Consider the following 25,186-nt stretch of genomic DNA (forward strand, 5'->3'; position numbering starts at 1 on the left):
GAGCGGCCCAGATGCAAAGACTGGCTTGCTGCATGCAGACTTGCTCTGAATGGATGGGATTCTGGTGATTGACCTGCCACCATGGAAATAAAGTTGGGTATTACCCTTCACCCCATGAATGTTCTACTGTCATTCCTTTGGTCTCATTGAATCCATGATGAATTTGTCTGTGGCTGAAACCCATTGGTAAGACAACTGTCAATTTATATGCTTTTATCTTTTGTTTATTATGTGACTGGTCATTCATTATCTTGATTTTGTAGGAGCTCTTCACATTAAAAAAATTTGATCTTTCTGTGTTATGTACTAATTTTTTTCAGTTGTTTTCTTTCAGCATTGTTTATAGTGTTTTTTTCCTGACTATCTTATTAACTGCTTTCCATAGACTATGCTTTGCTTATTTTTCCTTTTCTTTACTTTCTCTAATGTATTGTTTTTCTTTGATTCATTCTTTCTAGTGATTTGAAACTTAAATGTGCTAATTCTTTGCTTCCTTTCATTGCACAAAAATTAACATACACATTTAAACTGAAAATGTCTTGTTACCTTTCAGAATAGATATTTTTACATTTAGCCGCCTTTTGCTTACCCAGTTTTTCCCTGTGTTCCACATATTCTTGAATCTTCTTCTAGATTACAGTAATATTAAGAGATTAATTTTGGATTAGTCTTTCTTAGTGATTATTTAGACCTCACAACCACAGTTATCAGCATCAATTTAAATATAATTATAAATTACTGGTTTCCTTGTACTACCATTTCTCTTATTTAATGTGTTCATTTGGGGACTTCTTTTTATTTTTCCTAGGTGACATCTAGAGTCATTTTTTCCAAAAAAACTGTATAGTTAAACTTTGACATTTTACATGTCCTACAGTGTTTCAATTTTGCCCCCATACTTGAGTAATAATTTGATAGGAAATAGATTCCTACGAAAGTCATTTTGCTCAAAGCATTGAAAACACCCATGTCACAGATGAGAAGTTTAATGCCCATTTCTAGAGTAAAACTATGTAGGACATTGCTATGACATTATAGGATGAAAATTTAAAAAGAAAAAATGTTACAAAGCAATATTTAGAATGTGCCTCATTTATACATATGTGGGTATCCATAGAGAAAGAGGTCTGAAAGGATATTTACCAGTTATTGTCAGTAGTGACTGTTCTAGTTATTTAGTGACATATAGTAAATTCCCCCAAAAGTTAATAATGCAAAATAATCACATTTTATTATACTGTGGATTCTGTATATGAGGAATTCAGACAGGACATTGCAATAATGGCTAGGCCTTCAGATGGGAAGGCTTGAATGGTCACTCCTGTGTCTGATGCCTCAACTAAAATGGCTGAAGGATGGATTCAACTGGGACTGTCATCCTATGTGCCTACATATAGGTACCTCTCCACATGGTGATTGTGTGATAGTTGGACTTCCACGGTGGTTCAGGATTCCAAGAGCAAGTGTTTTATATAGTGAAGCTTCATTGGCATTCTGTGTTTGAGCCTTAGAAGTCACATAATATCATTTCATCATATTCTGTTAGTCAAAACAGTCACAAACCTTCCCAGAATCAAGGAAGAGGACTTAGACCCTATCTCCTGGTGAGAACAGTGTCAGAGAATTTGTGGCTATGTTTTGAAGGCATCACAATTGTTATCCTAGATAAGAGTGTTGGCTAAATAATGGTAGGAAGTTTTAAAATCTTGTCTGTTCACTACTGATCAGAAGAGTGCCTGGTGTGCAGTAGTGTTTGATAAACAGGTCTTGAATGAGTGAACTATGGGGTTTCTGCTCCCCTAATGCATTTCTGTACTCTATGAATTTTTTACAGTTAACAAACTTTATCTTTATAAACAGAAATAAAAATCAATTAAAAGATATGTACTATATTAATGTTTTAATTTTTTTCATGATATCCTAGATATTTAAATGATTTCTATGAGTTGGAGCTACAGCATGGTTCTGGTGTGGTGGGTTGGAGCATTCCAGTAACTAAAGGAATTGTGCCTTCTCCAAGAGAATCCCACACAGCTGTCATATATTGCAAAAAAGATTCTGGAAGTCCTAAAATGTATGTTTTTGGTGGAATGTGTGGTGCTCGCCTAGATGACCTATGGCAACTTGACTTAGGTAAGCTTAACTTGATTTAGTCTCAGGAACTGGCTATAACTGATGAAGCAAATATAAAAATTACTTTGAAAAATATTTTTGATTACAGTATTTATTGAGTTGCACTTAGATTTATAACTACGACTTGTAGCCAGCCACTGGGACAGCCAAGTTGTGATGTGAATGGTTGCTGACCAGTCAGGTTGAACAAGTAAATGTTAGATTATGACAGTGATTGTCCTGTGCTCCCTATAAATAGGGTCACCATATGTCCTGGGTTGCCTGGGATGGTCCTGGTTTATGCTTGTTGTCCTGTGTAATTATCAACAGTCCCCCTTTCACTTTGTAATGTGTTCCAGTTGGAGATGATCAAATTTCTATGGTTACTCTGTCTACAGGTAATGTAGCATTAATAATGTGATTGCTGGTTAATGAAAAACCCTGTTGTAGCTCTTAAGAGATCCTAGAATGGATGATTAGAGAGTAGGTGTGCCTCTCACTTTTGACTATCTTCTACACAATGTACTCTTGTTTAAAATGTTAAAATCTCTAATCTTAATTCAAAATTGGTGGCACCTTAAGTACACCTCTCCATTACAAATACTAACATTGAACTGTAAATAAATTTCTATGATTGGCGATTTATGGCAAATTTATAGATGTAAATAAATACAATAAAATAAATACAATGATACAGTATTGTTATATAATATGTAAAATAATACAACAATAGGACTTCATTTTGATAAGTCCTTTTTTTTTAATTTTGCAAGCTGAGGTGATTTGGTGTTATTAGATCAAGTTGTTAATATACTTATTTTTACTTTTAGAAACTATGTCGTGGTCAAAACCAGAAACTAAAGGGACAGTGCCACTTCCACGAAGCCTTCACACAGCCAGTGTCATAGGAAACAAGTACGGTGTTTTAGTTTTACTTTTTTTTAACCAACTTAAGATATACCTTAAGAAAAGTGATGTTACTAGTTTCTTGGAAATAGATCACTGAATTAATGATGTTTGACTGTACTTACTGAAACTAAAATATGCCTATGAAAGCCAAGATATTTGTTGTGCATTTTCTTATCATAGTACCTCTTATACTTCTTTACGTTCCTTACAATACCTTGCACAGAGTAGGCGTTTCCTAAGGGTAAACGGAATGTCAAACTGATCTGTTCTCCAGTAACAGGTTTGAAACACCTGTTTCTTTTTACATATTTCTGGTAGTGCTTGATTTGTTCTCAGGTATGTACTCAGTATATATGCCCAATGATTATACTTTGGGTGGCATTATGGTTAGAATACAGACTCTGTAACCAGGTTGGCGAAATTCAAGTCTCAGATTTGCTAATTGTCTTGTATGACCTCAGGTAAGGTAATGGAATCTGTCTGTACCCCAATTTCCTCATGTGTAAAATGTGGATAATAGTAAAACCTACCTCACAACATTGTCGTAGGATTAAGTGGATTGATACCTGTAAAATTCTTTGAACAGTGCCCAGTATGTAGTGGGCACTCCATAAAGGTTAGCTATTACTATCATCAACACATTCCCTTATTTGTGCAACACTGGGCCAGGGTTAGTAGTATTGTTTAAATAGAAGTTAATTATTTACTTGTGTAGGGACTTTACCTTAAAAGTAATGTTTAAGAAAACAAAAACTTGTAATTTAGAACCTCTTTAGTTATTTTTTTAAAATAGTCATAAAATCTAATAAGATATATTTTTTAAAAAACATCAGAACCCTTAGAATCTCTTTAGTTCTTTTTTAAAAATAGTCAGAAAATCTAACAAGATATATTTTTTAAAAAGCAGCAAAACCCTTTAATAAAATACAGTTTTCCATTGGAACTCTTAATATATAAACTAGATAAAAAGTAAGACTTCTTTGATTGGTATGAGGTCACATGGGCCCTAAGTTCAGTCTGATGATTCTTTTTTCTTCAGCAGCCATCAGCTGTGTCTCATGAACCCCTGGTGTCCACATGAAGTTTTTTATTTGATAGCAGTAGATTCATAGACATTGAGAAGGGATGTGATTACCAAAGGGAAGGGTTGGGGAGGGTTGGGAAGGGAGGAGAAAGGAGGATTAAGGGGCACTATAATTCACCATCACAATATAGGTAGGTCTTGGGAATGGTAGTACAGCACAGAGAAGACAATTAATGACTCTGTAACATCTTACTTCATTGATAGACAATGACCGCAATGGAGGGGATCAGGAATTAATATGGGTGAATGTTGAACCACTGTGTTGTGTATTTGAAACCATCATAAGAGTGTATATCACTGAGACTTTAATAAAAAAAAAAAGAAGTAAAACCTTTAAAAAAAAGTTCTTTATTTGAGTTATATCAGTGACCAAAGTTATATGAAACTTAGTTCTCTTTGGTTATTATATGCAAACAATTCTAAATTTGACTTTGGATATCATAGATCATTTGAGTTATCTTTCTGACTGAAGTACCCTTTGCATAACACATACAGTATTGATTTTCAAATGTATGTAATTGAGATATTCCTCACTTTACATAACTTGCCAGAGAGAGAAATAATTTGATTCTGTATTGCTTCAAAAAATTGTAAACTTTTGAAAGACCACTTTCTTCATCCTTATTCCCATTACCTTTACAATGGTGAGTAAATAGTCTTGAAGCTTTGAGTCAACAATAAGAAATGTAAGTCTATTCTTAGCATTTTAAATCCAAAAAATAAAATTAAGTCTTTAGAAAAGAAAATCAGCTACATCATGTTCCTTTGTCTTTTGTTGTTTAGGATGTACATTTTTGGTGGATGGGTTCCTCATAAGGGGGAAAATACTGAAACTTCACCTCATGATTGTGAATGGAGATGTACCAGTTCATTTTCTTACCTAAATTTGGGTGAGACTTTTAAGAGTTATTTATTGAAACAAAACTTATTAATCAAGAATTTTTATTATTTTGTTGTTTAAGAACAACAGATTAGTCATAGATATTTCTATTTTTCTAGACACAGCAGAATGGACTACCCTAGTATCAGATTCTCAGGAAGATAAGAAAAATTCAAGACCAAGACCAAGAGCTGGACATTGTGCTGTTGCAATTGGCACTCGATTGTATTTTTGGAGTGGAAGAGATGGCTACAAAAAAGCACTAAATAGTCAAGTCTGCTGCAAGGATCTTTGGTATCTTGATACTGGTAGGTAAGAGTATTTAACAATATAATTTTTCTTTTAAATAAATAAATACTCAAATAAAGTCTGTCTTTTGAGACATATTGCAAATGCCACGGCCTTTCTTTCCCATAATTAAAAATGAATAGAGGAAATAATATATTTAGATTTTTCCTACTCCAGGGGAGTTCCTCAATTTCTCTAACCTTGAGTGTAAACTGGATTTAGTGACTCCCGCAGAAGAGTATGGAAAGTGAAAAATAGTAGCTTTATGGTCTAGAAACCTGACAAACACCACCTTAATCAAATAATCAAGACTAATATCACTGGTGATAAATCATGTTGATAACATTTACCCCTGCCTCCCATATCATGTGATAAGAAGAAACTTCACCTCTGTGGTACTCTTCCGAAAAATTCATAACCCCACTCTAACTATGAAGACATATCAGACAAACCCAAATTAAGTGACTTCAGATATTCAACAGAATATGTGAACAGTACTCTTCAAAAGTTTCAAAATGATGAAAAACAAGGAGATACTGAGAAATAGTCACAAATTGGAGGAGACTAAGGAGATAAGATAACTAAATGCAAGATGGTGCCATAAATTGGATCCTGGAACAAAAGACATTGATAGAAAAATGGGTAAGATCTGAGTAGTCTGCAGTTTAGCTAATAGTATTACTCCATTGTTAATTTCTTAATTTTAACAAAGGTATTAGCCTTATGGGACAGTGAGTAAAGGGTATATGGGAACTCTTTAAAGCTTCTCTGTAAATCTAAAATTATTCCAAAATAAAAAGATTAAAAAAAAGTATTACAACACCAAAAAATTTTAAAACATCGAATGCATGTCCTTTTTTCAAAAAATATTTATTGATTGACAGCTATGTACCAGGAATTGTTCCTAATGCTGAGAAGACAGCTGTGAATAAGACTGATAATATCCCTGTTGCAAAGAACTTACAGTCAAAAGAGAGTGTGAGGGTCAGGGGGATGGCAGGCAATAATCAAATAAATTAACAAAGTAAGTTCTGTTTCTGGTAAGCATCTTGTGAAGATAGTAAGATAGAACAACGACATAGTAATAGGAGGTGCTGGGAATGGAGGTGGGCGGTGCTGCTTCAGAATGGGTAGTCAGAATAGGATGAGATGGCATTTGGGATGTAATCCAGATGGTGAGAAGATAACTGTCCATGTAAAAAGCTGGGGAGAAAACACTGCAGGAAGAGTGAACAGCAATACAAGGGCCTTAAAGAGGTGAATTCTTGGTATGTTGGGGAACAGATATGAGCAGTAAAAGAGGAGTGTAGGAGTGGAGGTAGGTTGGAGAAGTGACCACAGGACAGGTCATGTAGGGCCTCAAACATTATGATCGAGTTCAAATTGTTTTTAAAGTATAATGGTAAGGTATTTCTTAGTCTTTCAGAATGTGCATTTTGGAATGTCATTGCAATAGTATGGAAAATACTAGCACACACAGCAAGGCAAGTTAGGCAGCTTCCCAATAGGCAGTGAAGTCTTAGACTGTAGTATTGATGATGGAGATTGAAAACATGGATACATTCAGGATATATTTTGGAGTTCTTGTTGACAGCACTGGCTGATGAATTGGCTGTGGCAGACTCAAATGAGAGGATGGAGGATGAACTTTCTAGCTGGAATAATTTGGTAGTATTTCTGTTCACTGAGATGGGAAGGTTGAGGAAAAAACAGGTTTGTGGAGAAAGTTGAGAGTTTATTTAGACCTGCTGTTTGAAATTAGATCAAGTAGAAAGGTGTGTGAAAGGACATCTGGAGGTCAGTGGACAAATCATGTTGTAAAACATAGCGAAGATTCTAGGGTTTTTGTTAGATATATTAACAAAAATCTGTGTACCAAAATATTATCTCATAGGTTGAGATTTTACATTTTCTTATAATTTTCCTCTTGTATTTTCTGTAGAAGCATGCATTGCTTTATAATATAAAAACAGCTTAATTTTAAAATTAAGATAATTGAAAAATTAACAGAACAACTAAGTTAGAGACTAAATGCTTTCTATAGAAGAAGAGTGTACTAGCAAGCAGAAAGTAAAGAAATTCAAACATACTGATTTATCTTTGAGATTGGGAATTAACTGAAATCCAAGGATAAGCTTCAGTTTCTGAGACTGGAAGAAAAATGTGTGCTTTTTTCTAAAATCTAAAAATGTGTATAAATTTTTCTCAGTATTGAATATATCACATTAAGCAGATTCTTTAAGGGGTCTCTGGCTTTTAAGGGGTTAAAAATCATTGACTCTGAATGGCCAGTTTTTCCATAAAGTTTTCCATTAAAAGCTTTAGACATGAATATCTGTCTAAAAGTAGTCATTGGACACTATCATAATGGCAAAATTTAGATTTTGCTTTGCCTTTTGAAAAGTTGACATCCATTTTGGGGGATAGGTAGAGAGGAATGAGGGCTTTCTATCTTGCCTTTTTTCACTTTCAGTTAAACTTTGTGCATTTGATAACATTTAAAAGTAATACAATTCCATAAGGCTTTTTATGAAAAATAGCAGTCTTGCACCCACCTGCCTCCCATTTTCCTTGCTTCACAAGTATCTGCTTTCAACTCTGTTAGACAATTCTTTTCATATATATAACATGAATATATTGTTACTTTAATTTTTTTCAGTTTTGGCAGATATGCTCATTTTCTACTATGGATTTATTTCTTCTTCTCACCATTCTTCACCTCTCCCCTGTGCACCTTCCCTACCCCATTCTCAGTATGATTACACCATAATTTTGTTAGATGAGTATTCAGTGTTTACATTGTGACTCTATAGACATTGTTCACAGGTGAGCCATGTAGAATATTGTGCATACCTTCCTTGTGCAATTTTTTATTTGTCATGGATTAATAATTGTCATTTTTGTTTTAGATTTATATGTATTTAGCACTAACTCATTTCTGTACTCTCTGTTATTTGTTTAAATCTTTTCTCATTATGGTTAGATGCATTGGATATTCTATCATATTTCATCGTCTTGAAGAAATTTCTCCTGTTCCACTCTGGGATGCTTGCCCTCCACAGTCAAACACAGCCATCATCTTGGAGTACTCCCTCCTTCATCTGCTGGGGATATCTTTTGCCTCTTACCATGTCAGATTCCCTGTTTCCTGGATCCTATATTTTTCCCTATCTTAGTTTACTTTCTTATTTTTTGTGGAGCACATCCCAGGAAAAGGGTGCATAGGTGATAAATTTATTTTGAGATCTTGCCTTGTTTGAAAATATGTTCAGTCTTCCTTCCTACTTGGCAGTTTGCATAGAAATAGAATTCTACATTAGAAGTCATTACCCTTCAGAATTTTGAAAGCATTGTTACACTGTATTCAAGCTTCTGGTGTTTTTGTTAAGAAACCCAAACCACTTCCAGTTTTTGGTCCTTTTAAATGTGACCTTCACCCTCACACCTGTTAACTTTTAGGACTTTTTCTTTGTTTATGCTGCTCTTAAATTTCATGATGATGTGCCTTGTGCGTCTGTTTTTAATCCATTGTGTTGAATCCTCAGTGTGCCCTTTTGGTCTGGAAACTTACGTTTTTCAGTTCTGGCAATTTTCTTGATTGTTTTGTTGATTTCCACCCTTTTGTTTTCTCTGTTCTCTCTTAATGTAACTTCTGTTATGTGGGTGCTGTACCTCCTAGACTTATCTCACTGTCTGCTTTTGTTCAGGTGTGGGTTGCCTTTGAGAAACATAAATAAACTAGATTGTGTGTAGGATCACAGAGGAATTTACTTGGAATAATTGAAGGAATTAGGCTTGATTATCCTCTGAAATAGGATCATCAGATTTTTTCTGTAAAGGCCTAGACAGTAAATATTTTAGGTGTTGTCGGCCATTTCGTCTATTTTAACTACTGAACTCTACTATTATAGTATGAAAGCGTTCATAGACAATACATAAATTAGCATAGCTATGTTTCAATAAAACTTTATTTATGAAAACAGGCACTGACTAAATCTGGCCCATGAGCCATACTTTGCTGAACCCTACTCTAAAAGACAGGAAGAGATAGATATTAGACTTTTTATATAAGAATTAAGTTATAACATATATTTCAACTCTCTAGAATAAATTTTCTTATGTAACTGTCCAAAGATGGAATGTACTAAATCTTAAAAGAGGGTAAAACAATGTAACTATAGCTATACAATACTTGGTTTTCCATCCACTTCTAGGAAAATTAAACATTTTTTCTTAATCTGTTGATTCAGATAGCTTGGGACTGGGTTGTTTTGTTTGTAGATTTATTTGTATAAGAAATTAAGCAAATAAATAGAATCAGAACCCTGAACTATTTTCATTTGACCTACTACAGCTGTGTTTAATCTGAGTAAATTTTCTCCCTCTTGGTAAATAGGTGAAATATTCACTGTTGATGTTTTCAGAGCTCTATGCACACAAACTATATAGGCAAACTGTTGATAACACTTGAAACTTAAATGTATGATATTAATATTGTTCTTTAGAGAAACCTTCGGCACCATCACAAGTACAACTGATCAAAGCCACTACCAACTCCTTTCATGTCAAATGGGATGAAGTGCCTACAGTTGAGGGCTATCTTTTGCAGTTGAATACGGACTTGCCATACCAAGCTACATCATCAGATTCTTCAGCAGCAGTAAATATGCAAGGTAACATATATTCTTAATATATGTATGCTCAGATGCTTGTAATAGAAAATAGCACAGAAAAGCCTGTTATTAGACCTGGCTTAAGAAATTTTCAATATTTACAGGATATTTCCGGCCTGGTAAATCAAATGTGTTGCATTTCAACTCTGAAACTTGACTCTCATACCAATACTATATAGTAGAACACATAGACGTGTAGAGTAGAGTATTTTTTCTGCAGTTCATTTTGATGTCCTTTCTTAGTTTGGCATGCTGCTTGATTTCAGAAGATGGTTTTAATTAGCTTTCCTAAATATTTCAACTTCTTCTCAAAAGTATTTACAACTAACAGGCACTTAGAAAGTAAAAACAAAGTTAATTTTATGTATTCTTCCAGAAAGGATTTCAGTCAACTATTAAGCAAACTATTTAGGAGAAAAAAAAACAACCTCTGATTGATACACTACTTTTTTGATCTTTAATATGTAACTTTAAAAAATATTTGATTGTAATATATTTTACTGAAGCTAATTTAGAGCATATCAGTCTGAGCTTTCTTATTCCTACAGGAGTCAGGATGGACCCGCACAGACAAGGCTGTAATAGCATCATTCCTAACAATGTAAGTTAAAATGAGTTATGTTGGTAAATGAATGTTTATGGTTATAGATCCAATTTTAATCAATGGTTTTAGCATATTGTCCTAGGAAAGGGGTTTTCAACCCTAGGTGCACACCAGAGTTACCTCAGACTAAAAAACAAATAAACACAGGTCCCCAAGCCTTTCCCCAGATATCCTAAAGCAGAATATTTAGGATGATTCCTGGTAGCTCTGTGTTTATGGAATGCTCTATAGATTATTGTGACAGTAGCCTGAATCAAGAACCCTAACCAAGAGATGGAAGTCCAGCCTCATCACACATAGCTCAGAGGCTAATCCATTATTATAACTTATGCTTACAGTATCTTGACATATATATATATTTTATTTCTAAATATCATATATACATAAATTTAAAAATTTAAAAATTTTAATGATGAACTTCAACAATGGATATGAAATATATTTCTTTACTCTTTATGAAATATATTTTTTTACCAAAGAGTATGAGTTGCTAAGTTGAGTACCTATATGTTTGTGAGGTTTTTTCCTTATTTAATGAAGTGCTTCACAGTAGGTATTCGTAGAGATTAATGAATAAGCTTACTAGGATTTACACTTTATCTGGCAAACTGCTATCTATATTCACAGTACATTCTTCAAAGGAAGTAATGTAAGTTAGGCTCACATGTTCTGAACATGGCTGAGGACCAGTAATAAACAGAAAAGGCTTATTTGTTAGAAAGAGTATATAACAAGTAAAGAGATAGAGTTATTTCTGAGTAGCCTATGCTAATAGACATAGCACACACACATTATGTGTTAATGATGTGTTATATACGTAAGTGTCTATTTTACAAACGTAGTACTACAAGGTTTATAATGAGGAGCAATATTTCTCTATTCTGTCCCTCCCTGTTCTTGATTCTACTTCCCTAGAAACTGCTTTCAACTGTTATAGCTCTCTTCTGTATCTGCATTTGTACTTCTTGACTTTCTAGTTTTAGATAAATTGTCTTCAGTAGTGGAAGATTTTTTAACATTGCCATTTCCTCCTCTGCCCCTTTGCACATCCTTTAAATTTCATATATACACCATGATACTGATATATTCATAGCTGAGCCATACAGTGTACTTTTTCATGAAAGTTTTTGTTTTTCCTGGCATTGTTTACTGCCTCCCTTTTCCATTTGCTTTGTTTTCTTCTTGCCTATCATTAATTCATACTCAAATTTTTCCAAAAAAATTATAAAACATTTCTCAAAATATTCAAACATAAAAGGTTTCTTTTTTCTTTTCCTTTTAGAACCCTCATGTGCCATCTGTCTTGATGTTCTAGTCTGTACTGGTTCTTCTCTAGGCCTGTTAACAGCTGTCCTCTTGGACTTCCAATTGCTTCATATTAAGAATTTCTTTTATCTCTTTCCTGTGTCAGAGGCCATGTTTCTTGATCTCATTTCTTTCTCTTTGTTTTGTTGTAACACACCCTTTAGTAGTTTCCTGAGAAAGTGTTTATGAAAAGTAATTCTTTTGAGATCTCTCACATGTGAAAATTCCTTTTATCTGTTCATATTTGATTGATAGTTCAGTGGGGTTATAGAACTCTATACTGGAAAGTTTTTCCTCAGAAATTTAAAGATATTTTCCTGCTGTCTTTTAGCATTCAGTGTTGCTACTATGAAGTCTGATGACACTTGGATTCCTTACAATTTATATGACCTAATCTTTTTTTATACAATGTTTTTTATTTAAGTATTACTGATATACGCTCTTATGAAGGTTTCACATGAAAAACAATGTGGTTACTACATTCACCCATACTATTGAGTCCCCCCCATACCCCATCGCACTAACTGTCCATCAGTGTAGTAAGATACCACATAGTCACTACTTGTCTTCTCTGTGCTACACTGTCTTCCCCATGATCCCTACCAACAACATGTGTACTAATCATAATACCTGTCAATCCCCTTCTCCCTCCCTCCCCATCTGCCTTCCCTCACCCTCCCCTTTGGTAACTGCCAGTCACTTCTTGGAGTTTGTCAGTCTGCTGCTGTTTTGTTCCTTCAGTTATTCTTCATTTTTATACTCCGCAAATGAGGGAAATCGTTTGGTACTTGTCTTTCTCTGCCTGGCTTATTTCACTGAGCATAATACCCTTTAGCTCCATCCATGTTGTTGCAAATGGTAGGATTTGTTTCTTTCTTATGGCTGAATAACATTCTATTGTGTATATGTACCACATCTTTATCCGTTCATCTACTGATGGACACTTAGGTTGTTTCCATTTCTTGGCTATTGTAAGTAGTGCTGTGATAAACATAGGAGTACATATGTCTTTTTCAATCTGAGAACTTGTATTCTTTGGGTACCTCCTAGGAGTGGAATTCCTGGGTCAAATGGTATTTCTATTTTTAGTTTTTGAGGAACCTCCATACTGCTTTCTACAATAGTTGAACTAGTTTGCATTCCCACCAGCAGTGTAGGAGGGTTCCCCTTTCTCCGCATCCTTGCCAGCATTTGTTATTCTTAGTCTTTTCAATGCTGGCCATCCTAACTGGTATGAGGTGGTATCTCGTGTGTTTTTAATTTGCATTTCCCTGATAATGTGCCTATTGGCCATCTGAATTTCTTCTTTGGAGAATTGTCTGTTCATATCCTCTGCCCATTTATTAATCTGCTTATTTGCTTTTTGGTGGTTGAGGCATTTGAGTTCTTTATATATTTTGGATGTTCACCCCTTGTCGGATCTGTCATTTACAAATATATTCCCCCATACTGTAGGATGCCTTTTTGTTCTGCTGATGGTGTCTTTTGCTGTACAGAACCTTTTTAGCTTGATGTAGTCCCATTTGTTCATTTTTGCTTCTGTTTCCCTTGCTGAAGGAGATGCGTTCAGGAAAAAGTTTCTCATGTTTATATTCAGTAGATTTTTACCTGTGTTGTCTTCTAAGAGTTTTATGGTTTCATGACTTACATTCAGGTCTTTGACCCATTTTGAGTTTACTTCTGTGTATGGTGATAGACAATAATCCAGTTTCATTATCTTGCATGTAGCTGTACAGTTTTGCCAACACCAGCTATTGAAGAGGCTGTCATTTCCCCATGGTATGTCCAAGGCCCCTTTATCATATATTAATTGACCATTATGCTTGGGTTTATATCTGGGCTCTCTAGTCTTACATTGGTCTATGGGTCTGTTCTTGTGCCAGTACCAAATTGTTTTGATTACTGTGGCTTTGTAGTAGAGCTTGAAGTTGGGGAGCATAATCCCCTCAGCTTTATTCATCCTTCTCAGGACTGCTTTGGCTATTCAGGGTCTTTTGTGGTTCCATATGAATTTTAGAATTATTTGCTCTAGTTCATTGAAGAATGCTGCTGGTGTTTTGATAGGGATTGCAGTGAATCTGTAGACTGCTTTAGGCAGGATGGCCATTTTGACAATATTAATTTTTTCTATCCATGAGCACGGAATGTATTTCCATTTATTAGTATCTTCTTTAATTTCTCATATGAGTGTCTTATACTTTTCAGGGATTAGGTCTTTCACTGCCTTGGTTAGGTTTATTCCTAGGTATTTTATTCTTTTTGATGCAATTGTGAATGAAATTGTTTTTCCTGATTTCTCTTTCTGCTAGCTCATCATTAGTGTATAGGAATGCAGCAGATTTCTGCCATATTAATTTTGTATCCTGCAACTTTGCTAAATTCATATATTAGATCCAGTTTTTTTGGAGTAGATTCTTTGGTTTTCTTTGTGTACAATAGCATGTTATTTGCAAAAAAGTGACAGTTTAACTTCTTTACCAGTCTGGATGCCTTTTATTTCTTTGTGCTGTCTGATTGCCATGGCTAGGACCTCCAGAACTGTGTTGAATAAAAGTGGGGAGAGTGGGCATCCTTGTCTTGTTCCCAATCTTAAAGGAAAAGCTTTCAGCTTCTCGCTGTTAAGTATGATGTTGGCTATGGGTTTGTCATATATGGCCTTTATTATGCTGAGGTACTTGCCTTCTATACCCATTTTGTTATGAGTTTTTACCATGAATGAATGTTGAATTTTGTTGAATGCTTTTTCAGCATCTGTGGAGATGATCACAAGGTTTTTGTCCCTCTTTTTGTTGATGTGGTGGATGATGTTGATGGATATTCTAATATTGTACCATCCTTGCATCCCTGGAATAAATCCTACTTAATCATGATGGATGATCTTTTTGACATATTTTTGAATTTTGTTTGCTAATATTTTGTTGAGAATTTTTGCATCTATTTTCATCAGGTATATTGCTCTGTAATTTTCTTTTTTTGTGGTGTCTTTGCCTGGTTTGGTGTTAGAGTGATGCTGGCCTCATAGAATGAATTTTGAAGTATTCTCTCCTCTTCTACTTTTTGGAAATCTTTAAGGATTTTGGGTATTAGGTCTTCACTAAATGTTTGATAAAATTCAGCAGTCCAGGGGTTTTGTTCTTAGGTAGTTTTTTGATTACCAATTCAATTTCCTTGCTGGTAATTGGTCTATTCAGATTTTCTGTTTCTTCCTGGGTCAGCCTTGGAAGGTTGTATTTTTCTAGAAAGTTGTTCATTTCTTCTATGTTGTCCAATTTGTTAGCATATAATTTTTCATAGTATTCTCTAATAATTCTTTCTATTTATTTGGTGTCCATAGTGATTTTTCCTTTCTCATTTCTGATTCTGTTTATATGTGTAGACTCTTTTATTCTTGATAAATCTGGCTAGGGGTCTATCTATTTTGTTTAAAAATAATTGAAGCACCAGCTCCTGCTTTCATTGATTCTATTTATTCTTCTCGATTTTATTTATTTATGCTCTAATCTTTATTATGTCCCTCCTTCTACTGACTTTGGGCCTCATTTGTTCTTCGTTTTCTAGTTTTGTTAATTGTAAGTTTAGACTGTTCCTATGGGATTGTTCTTCTTTCCTGAGGTAGGCCTGTATTGCAATATACCTCCCTCTTAGCACCACCTTCGCTGCATCCCACAGATTTTGCAGTGTTGAATTATTGTTGTCATTTGTCTCCATATATTGCTTGATCTCTGTGTTTATTTGGTCATTGATCCATTGATTATTTAGGAGCATATTATTAAGCCTCCATGTGTTGGTGGACTTTTTTGTTTTCTTTGCATAATTTATTTCTGGTTTCATACCTTTGTGGTCTGAGAAGCTAGTATAATTTCAATCTTAGTGAAGCTGGTAAAATTTCAATTTAGTGAGGCTCTTTTTCTGGCCTAATAAATGATTTATTCTGGAAAATGATCCATGCACACTTGAGAAAAATGTATATCCTGCTATGTTCTGTAGAAGTCTGTTGGGTCCATCTTTTCTAATGTGTTGTTCAGTTCCTCTATCTCCTTACTTCTTTTCTGTCTGGTTGATCTTTCCTTTGGAGAGAGTGGTGTGTTGAAGTCTCCTAAAGTGAATGCATTGCATTCTATTTCACCCTTCAATTCTGTTAGTATTTGTTTCACATATGCAGGTGCTCCTGTGTTGGGTGCATACATACTTATAATGGTTATATCCTCTCGTCAGACTGACCCATTTAGTATTATGTAATGTCCTTCTTTGTCTCGTGACTTTCTTTGTTTTGAATTCTATTTTGTCTGATACAAGTACTGCAACTCCTGCTTTTTTCTCCCTGTGAGGTGCATGAAATATCTTTTTTCTATCCCTTTGCTTTTAGTGTCTGTATGTCTTTGGGTTTGAAGTGAGTCTCTTGTAGGCAGCATATAAACGGGTCTTGTTTTTTTATCCATTCAGTGACTTTATGACTTTGATTGGTACATTTAGACCATTTACATTTTGGGTGATTATTGATAGATATATACTTATTGCCATTGCAGGGTTTAGATTCTTAGTTACCAAAGGTTTAAGGGTAACTTCCTCACTACCTAACAGTCTAATTTAACTCACTTAGCAAGCTATTACAAACAAAATCTAAACTCTAAAAATCTTTTTTTTCCCTCCTTTTTCTTCCTCTTCCATTCCTTATATATTAGGTATCATATTCTGTACTCTTTGTCTATCCCTTGACTGGCTTTGGGGGTAGTTGATTTAATTTTGTGTCTACTTAGTCATTAATTGGTCTACTTTCTTTACTGTGGTTTTATTTCCTCTGGTGACAGCTCTTTAGCCTTAGGAATACTTCCATCTTTAGCAGTCCCTCCAAAATACACTGTAGAGATGTTTTTAGGAGGTAAATTCTCTCATCTTTTGCTTATCTGGAAATTATTTAATCTGTCCTTCAAATTTAAATGATAATCTTACTGGGTAGAGTATTCTTGGTTCGAGGCCCTTCAGGTTCATTGCATTAAATATATCATGCCACTCCCTTCTGGCCTGTAAGGTTTCTGTTGAGAAGTCTGATGATAGCCTGATGGGTTTTCCTTTGTAGGTGACCTTTTTCCTCTCTCTAGCTGCCTTTAAAACTCTGTCCTTGTCCTTGATCTTTGCCATTTTAATTATTATATGTCTTGCTGTTGTCTTCCTTGGGTCCCTTGTGCTGGGGGATCTTTGCACCTCCATGGCCTGAGAGACTGTCTCCTTCCCCAGACTGGGGAAGTTTTCAGCAGTTACCTCTTCAAAGACACTTTTTTTTATCCCTTTTCCTCTCTCTTCTGGTACCTCTATAATACGAATATTGTTTTGTTTGGATTGGTCACAGAGTTCTCTCAATATTCTTTCATTCCTACAGATCCTTTTTTTCTCTCTCTGCCTCAGCTTCTTTGTATTCCTCTTCTCTAATTTTTAAGCCATTTACCATCTCCTCCACTGTTTCTAGTCTGCTTTTAAATCCCTCCATTGTATGTTTCATTTCTGATACTGTAGTCCATAATGATTGAATGTCCATCTGGAATTCTCCCGAGTTCTTGAATATTTTTCTGTACCTCCATGACAATGTTTTATGATTTTTATTTTGAAATCTCTTTCAGAAAGATTAATAGTTCAGTTTTACTTGGCCCTTTTTCTCGTGTTCATGGGATTTTGGTTTGAGCCAGGTCCCTTTGACATTTCATATTTGTATGTGGCGCCCTCTAGTGCCCAAAAGCTCTGCTCTCTGGAGCTGCTCAGCCCCTGGAGTGATGTTGGTGTCACAGGGTAGCAGCGCTGGTGCCTGGTGGGAGGAAAGAGCTGTTTCCTGCTTTCTGGCTGCTATGTCTTTCTCCACTGCCAGAACTAGTGGGCTGAGCACACAGGTGTAAGCCTCTAGGCTTTGTGTTTGTAGCTGCCATAGGCGGGGTTTCCCTCTGGCTGGTCTGATGCCAGAGCAGGGTGGCTGCGTGTTTGCGATCCAGGGGCAGGCCAGCTAGGAGGAAGATACAGCAGGCTGCATGTAGCAGTAAGCTCTGTGCAATCCTTGCCCCTTTAGCAGCCTTTTTGCTATTAGGAAGTCTCTTACACTGCCCACGTTTCTTGTGTCCCAGAGTAGCCAGATGTGCATCAGTTTTCCATAAGTGGCTGGAATCTCAGTCTCTCCAGGTATTCCACCCGTCTTAGCTTTCCAACCCCACTAATCTCCAGAGCACTATGCAATGTAGGTTGTGCTCCCAGAGCAGATCTCCAGGGCTGGGTGTTCAACAGTCAGTCCTAGGCCTCCAATCCCTTCTTGCTCTGTTCTTCTTCCTCCCACCAGTGAGCTGGGGTGGGGGAAGGGTTTGGGTCCCACTGGGTCACGGCTTTGGTATATCACCCTGTTCCATGAAGTCTATTCTTTTCTCGAGGTGTATGCAGTCTGGCACAGCCTTCTTTCCTGTTGCTCTTTCAGGATTAGTTGTACTAATTATATTTTCATATTATATGTGGTTTTAGGAGGAGGCCTCTGTCTCACCTCTCATATCACCATTTTTAATCCTCTGACTCCCTAATCTTTTTCTTTTTATCTCCAGTATTCTGAAATTTCAACCATGATACCTTAGAATATATGTCTTTGTTAATTGTGCTCTGCACTCAGTGGACCCCATCATTCTGGAAACTCATGGCTTTCATTGCTGATTCTTTCTTCCATTTTCTCTTATTTTTTTTAAACTCCTGTTAATTGAATAATGGTCTTCTTTTACTAGTCTAATAGTTTTAATTTTTATTTACTGTTTTCTGTCTATTCTGCTTTCTGAAAAATTTCATGTATTTTGTAGATCTATCAACTATTAAATATATTTGACCACATATTTAATTTCTAAAGGTCTGATCTTATTCTTTATTTCTTATATCTTGTTCTTGCTTTATAAATATAATCTCTTCCATATCTCTTTAAGAATTATGCTTTTTTAAAAAAAATTGGAGTTAGATTCTTCTCTCAGCAGTATGTCTTTTTTTCAAACCCATATTTAAAAAAATCTGTTTTGGTCCCAAACTTTCATGTTAGAGATTGTCATCAAATGTCTGGTGATGATTGGCTGTCCTTTCATGTTTAAACTGAGGCATTAAAAAGGAGTTTGGAAATATCTTAGTCCATTTGGGCAGCTATAACAAAATCCCACAGTCTGGGTAGCTTATAAACAACAGAAATTTATATCTTACATTTCTGGAGCCTGGAGGCCCCAAGATCAGGGTGCCTACATGGTCAAATTCTGGTGAGGACCCTCTGTGGATTGAAAACTGTTGTCTTCTTATTGTATTCTCACATGATGGAAAGGGTAAGAGGGCTTACTTGGGCCACTTCTTTTTTTTGCTATCATTAATGTACGATTACATGAACAACATTATGATTACTAGACTCCCCCTATTATCAATTCCCCACCACATACCCCATTACAGTCACTGTCCATCAGCATAGTAAGATTCTGTAGAATCTCTACTGGTCTTCTCTGTGTTATACTGCCTTCCCTGTGTCACCCCCCCTACATTATACATGCTAATCATAATGCCCCCTTTTCCCCCTTATCCCTTCCTTCCCACCCATCCTCCCTAATCCCTTTCCATTTGGTAACTGTTAGTCCATTCTTGGATTCTGAGAGACTGCTGCTGTTTTGTTCCTTCAGTTTTTGCTTTGTTCTTATATTCCACATATGAGTGAAATCATTTGATACTAGTCTTTCTCCACCTGGCTTATTTCACTAAGCATAATACCCTCTAGCTCCATCCATGTTGTTGCAAATGGTAGGATTTGTTTTTTTCTTATGGCTGAATAATATTTCACTGTGTATATGTACCACATCTTCTTTATCCATTCATCTACTGATGGACACTTAGGTTGTTTCCATTTCTTGGCTATTGTAAATAGTGCTGTGATAAACATAGGAATGCATATGTCTTTTTGAAACTGGGCTCCTGCATTCTTAGGGTAAATTCCTAGGAGTGGAATTCCTGGGTCAGATGGTATTTCTATTTTGAGCTTTTTGAGGAACCTCCATACTGCTTTCCACAATGATTGAACTAGTTTACATTCCCACCAGCAGTGTAGGAGGGTTCCCCTTTCTCCACATCCTTGCCAACATTTGTTGTGTTTGTCTTCTGGATGGTGGCCATCCTAACTGGTGTGAGGTGATATCTCATTGTGGTTTTAATTGCATTTCTCTGATGGTTAGGGATGTGGAGCATTTTTTCATGTGCCTGTTGGCCATCTGAATTTCTTCTTTGAAGAAGTGTCTGTTCATATCTTCTGCCCATTTTTTAATTGGCTTATTTTCTTTTTGTTTATTGAGGTATGTGAGCTCTTTATATAATTTGGATGTCAAACCCTTATCAGATACATCATTTATGAATATATTCTCCCACACTCTAGTATATCTTTTTGTCTTACTGCTGATGTCCTTTGCTGTACAGAAGCTTTTTAGTTTGATATAGTCCCACTTGTTCATTTTTGCTTTTGTTTCCCTTGTCCAGGGAGATATGTTCATGAAGAAGTTGCTCATGTTTATGTCCAAGAGATTTTTGCCTATGTTTTTTTCTAAGAGTTTTATGGTTTCATGACTTACATTCAGGTCTTTGATCCATTTTGAGTTTACTTTTGTGTATGGGGTTAGACAGTAATCCAGTTTCATTCTCTTACATGTAGCTGTCCAGTTTTGCCAACACCAGCTTTTGAAGAGGCTCTCATTTCCCCATTGTATATCCAGGGCTCCTTTATTGTATATTAATTGACCATATATGCTTGGGTTTATATCTGGGCTCTCTATTCTGTTCCATTGGTCTGTGGGTCTGTTCTTGTGCCAGTACCAAATTGTCTTGATTACTGTGGCTTTGTAGTAGAGCTTGATGTCAGGGAGCGTAATTCCCCTTGCTTTATTCTTCCTTCTCAGGATTGCTTTGGCTTTTTGGGGTCTTTTTTGGTTCCATATGAATTTTAGAACTATTTGCTCTAGTTCATTGAAGAATGCTCTTGGTATTTTGATAGGAATTCCATTGAACTTATAGATAGCTTTAGGCAGGATGGGCATTTTGACAATATTAATTCTTCCTATCCATGGGCATGGGATGTGTTTCCATTTATTGGTATCTTCTTTAATTTATCTCATGAGTGTCTTGTAGTGCTCAGATTATAAGTCTTTCACCTCCTTGGTTAGATTTTGGTCCACTTTTATAGGGCCACTAATCACTGCCCAAGGGCCCTACCTTCTAATACCATCACACTGGTGGTTAAGTTTCACTGTATGAATTTGTGCAGTACGCAGACATTCATACCATAGCAGAAAGTCTGTACATACAAGCTTGTTGATTAGTAGACCTTAATGAGGGCAATTGGGTGGGGACCTGCAAGTATCAGTATCTTTGGATCTTCTCTCTTGGATCAATGAGTTTCACTGAAATTCTCCAACCTCTTGATTAAGGGTTATAAGGCTGCATTTGACATTAGTATTCTGGGAACTTAGGGAATTCAGAGTTAGGATGGTCTCTCTGTTCAGCACTCAGGCTTTCATGTTCCCATTTTCAGTATGGATGCCTCTCTCCAACCCTCACCTGAGGGACATTTACCACAGCCCAGAGCCTCACATTTCAACCTTTCTACTTATTTACTATCTTCAGTTAGAATAGGGGCAAGGAATCTATTACGCTTTGTATGTTGGAAAAGCAGAGCTGGGGTTACATCTGCTTTTCATACGGTCTTCCATATGATGGTCTCCTGGTGTTTACTTGCACTCTGTATCTAGGCTTCCAAAAGACTTGATGGTTCCAGTTCCCAAGCCTTTCTGGGCTCTTCAGCACAAATGGTTTGCCTCTTAGTGACTTTCTACCTACAAGCTATTAGCTTTAAACTTTGTCGGTTTTTTATCTTTTACTTATTGTCTCTTCTCCCATTCTCTTTGTACTTATAAGTGTATATACCTTTGTACTTAAAAAAATCCCTTTAAGATTATTTGAGTTAGATTTTTGAAAGAATCTCTTGAAACATATGTGTTTGATCTGATGTTTAAACAAAAGTCTCAGGGTTTATTTAATTCTCCTTTTACACAATTTTAGTTAAACTGGCTTTTTAATTTTTTCACCTTCCCTATAGCAACTTCCACCCGCCCTTCCATCCATCCTTCCCTATAGCAACCATTAGTCTGTTCCTGTGTTTATGAGTCTGTTTCAGTTTTATTTTGTAAATTTACACATAAATGAAATTACATGGTATTTATTTTTTCTCTGACTTATTTCACTTGGGTCCATCCATGTTGTGGCAAATGGCACAATTTCATTCTTTCTAATGACTGAGTAATATTCTGTTGTATATATGAACCACATCTTCTTCATCCATTCATCTGTTGATGGACATTTGGGTTGTTTCCACATTTTGACTATTGTAAATAGTGCCGCCATAAATGCAGGAGTGCATATACCTTCTCGGATTACTGATTTTGCTTTCTTTGGGTAAATTTTCAGAAGTAGAATTGCTAGATTATATGGTAATTCTATTTTTAGTTTCTTGAGAAACCTCCATACTGCTTTCCATAGTGGCTGCACCAGTTTACATTCCTACCAACAGTGTACGAGGGTTCTCTTTACTCCACATCCTTGCCAATGCTCATTATTTCTTGTCATTTTGATACTAGTCATTGTGACAGCTGTGAGATACCTCACTGTGGATTTGATTTACATTTCCCTGATGATTAGTGATGTTGAGCACCTTTTCATGTATCTGTTTGCCATCTGTAAGTTTTCTTTGGAAAAATGTCTGGTCATGTCCTTGGTCCATTTTTTAATTGGATTCTTTGTTGGTGTTGAAATGTATGAGTTCTTTTCTATATTTGGGGTATTAGCCCCTTACTGGATATATAATTTGCAAAAATATTCTCCCGAACAGTAGGTTGCCTTTTCATTTTGTTGTGCAGAAACTTTTGTTTGGTGTAGTCCCACTTATTTATTTTTGCTTTTGTTTCCCTGCCTGGGGAGACATATCCAGAAAAAAATTATTAATGCTGATGTTCAAGAGTTTACTGCCTGTGTTTTCTTCTAGGAGTTTTATGGTTATAAGTTCTATATTTAGGTCTTGAATCCATTTTGAGTTTATTTTTGTGTTTGGCCTAAGGTAGTAATCCACTTTCATTCTTTTGTAGGTACTGTCCCATTTCCCAACACTATTTATTAAAGAGACTATCTTTTCTCCATTGCAGATTCTTGCTTGGCTTTCTGATTTTTAAGCAAAGAACACAGTAGAGACATTATAACATGGGGACTTTGAAGTACAATAAACCTAGGTATCAAATCCTAGCTGTGCTACTTAGTGGTTTCTGGACTGTGGGTTTATTATTTAAGATCTCTGAGTCTCATTTTTTTCATCTATAAGCTTAGGGTCCAATTTATAGATTTCTTTAAATATAAACTTAATCCATTATCTAATATATAGAATTTTTGTGAGGATTTAATGAAATACAGACTTTATAAGTATGTATCAAATGCCCATCACATAGTATGATGCTCCCTAATGGTTGCAGCTGTCATCATCATCACTTACTAATAGTAGCAGTATCATCATCAGTTCAAAGGGAAGCACAGGGCGTGTTATGGGCAGGTATCCTTAGAGCCATGAGAAATTGTGATTGACAATATAGTTTCATTGACAATAAGGGTAGAGATAAGAGAAGTAACCAAAAAACAGGAAATTATATAGGGGCAGCGATTTAAATGAAGCCAGGTCACTTTCTGGCTTAGTAGACCTTTGGGTACTGCTATGTAATAACTGATGTTCACACTGATAACTCAAATTATCAAAAACTTTAAATGTGTTCATTATAGTGTGTTTAAGAAGATAAAAATGTAATTGGGAAGATTCCTATCTAAAATGTTTATGTAAAGAATATCAGTCATACAGAATAATTCATTTGGTTGAATGTTCCATATGTAACTGAAATTTTACTTTTAGGACTTATCACATCTTTTGTATACATGTCTGACCTTGTTAAGAAAATTTGACCAGAATGTTAAAATCTGTGGTTTTGATAATGCCTATGTTACATATGTATTTGCTTGGCTACCAACTACCACTTACAGGAATTTTTTCCCTCAAAATATACCCTCCCTTTCCCGTTTAGGACTGGTTTTTTGAGAATGCAGATTAAGTGAAAAGAAATTGTATTCTTAAACTACTGTAAAATTTAAAGAATAATCTTATACAAATTAAGAATGTAATTTAAACTTTTATATTTTGGCAAATTTATTTTCAAAAACATTTAAATTGTCAATTATTTTGCTTGCTTTTTACCAGTATTTCTGTTTAATTGAATGTTGATTATCACAATGAACTATTTTATTCCTTGTAGATCAGTGATACAATGAACAGTGCAAAAATTGAACATACATCTGTGAAAGGAACTTCGGTGAAAAACAAACCTGATCTCAAAGCATCAACTGATTCTAATGCCATTTTACATTCATCTTTGGCAACTAATGCTTCTAATCATAATAGTTGTGTGATGGATATGCTAAGGAAAAATGAAGGTATAAGGATGATGTTTTAAATAAAGCTAAAGCTTTTTCTAGAAATGGTTGAGAATTTTTAGTCTTTGAAAAAGTAAATGTTACATAGTTTTTATCTATTTTCAAAATAATGTACCTACTGTATTGACCCTGGTTAATGTGATGTCAAGATGACATCCCTGATATTAATGATTAGTTAAGATCTGTGGACATCAAGTGAGGCAAGCTCTTGTATGACATTTGAGGTTGGCCAGTGTATACAAGTCACTATCTTTTCTTAGCACTTGTAACTATCTGAAATCATTTATTTTGGGCAGGGATTTTCTTGTTCATATTTATTTCCCCAATACTTATATCCATGCCTGGTAAATAGTAATCACTTAGTAAATATTTGCCTATTAGCAAGTAACTGTATTATCCTCAGAAAGATAGTTCATTTATGAGAGCTGTTGGTTAGCCCATTGCATTCATGGGACAGCTTGTAAGTTGGCAGTCCTTATATTTAAGATAAGTTCATTCTAATATTCTGGTACCATTTGAGATATATGAAGCATTGCCTCAGGTTTCAATATCTAAATTATTTTATAAATCACTTTCTGATATATCTCTGGCATAGAAACATGTGACTTTATTTTTAATTTGAAAAAGTCATGACAGCTAATATAAATTCCTCTTCAGTGATTCAAATTTAACATGATGAGTTTTTAGATTTTTCTGTTTTTCTTTATAAGTCCATGGTAGACACAAATATTCAAGTAAAATAATTTCATATAATTTTTCTCATTTAATTCTTTGTAGAAGAGGAGAAAACT

At 35.3% G+C, this 25,186-nt stretch overlaps 1 protein-coding gene across 9 annotated transcripts in view; it reads left to right on the forward strand.

Annotated features, from left to right (window-relative positions):
* The window catches only part of HCFC2 (host cell factor C2), a 93,238-nt gene that overhangs the window by 21,029 nt on the left and 47,023 nt on the right, over window positions 1-25,186 (forward strand). For all 9 annotated transcript variants that reach the window (XR_012121546.1, XR_012121545.1, XM_073213734.1 and 6 more), the window contains exons 4-10: window positions 1,925-2,133; window positions 2,943-3,027; window positions 4,889-4,995; window positions 5,105-5,293; window positions 9,779-9,946; window positions 10,495-10,547; window positions 24,218-24,395. Coding sequence is in view for 7 of the 9 variants with exons in the window: in XM_073213734.1 (XP_073069835.1) it covers window positions 1,925-2,133; window positions 2,943-3,027; window positions 4,889-4,995; window positions 5,105-5,293; window positions 9,779-9,946; window positions 10,495-10,547; window positions 24,218-24,395 (989 nt within the window). In the remaining 2 variants the exon portion in view is untranslated. The remainder of the gene's footprint in view (window positions 1-1,924; window positions 2,134-2,942; window positions 3,028-4,888; window positions 4,996-5,104; window positions 5,294-9,778; window positions 9,947-10,494; window positions 10,548-24,217; window positions 24,396-25,186) is intronic.

This window comes from Manis javanica, chromosome 10, assembly GCF_040802235.1.
Source record: "Manis javanica isolate MJ-LG chromosome 10, MJ_LKY, whole genome shotgun sequence".
NCBI classification, from domain to species: domain Eukaryota; kingdom Metazoa; phylum Chordata; class Mammalia; order Pholidota; family Manidae; genus Manis; species Manis javanica.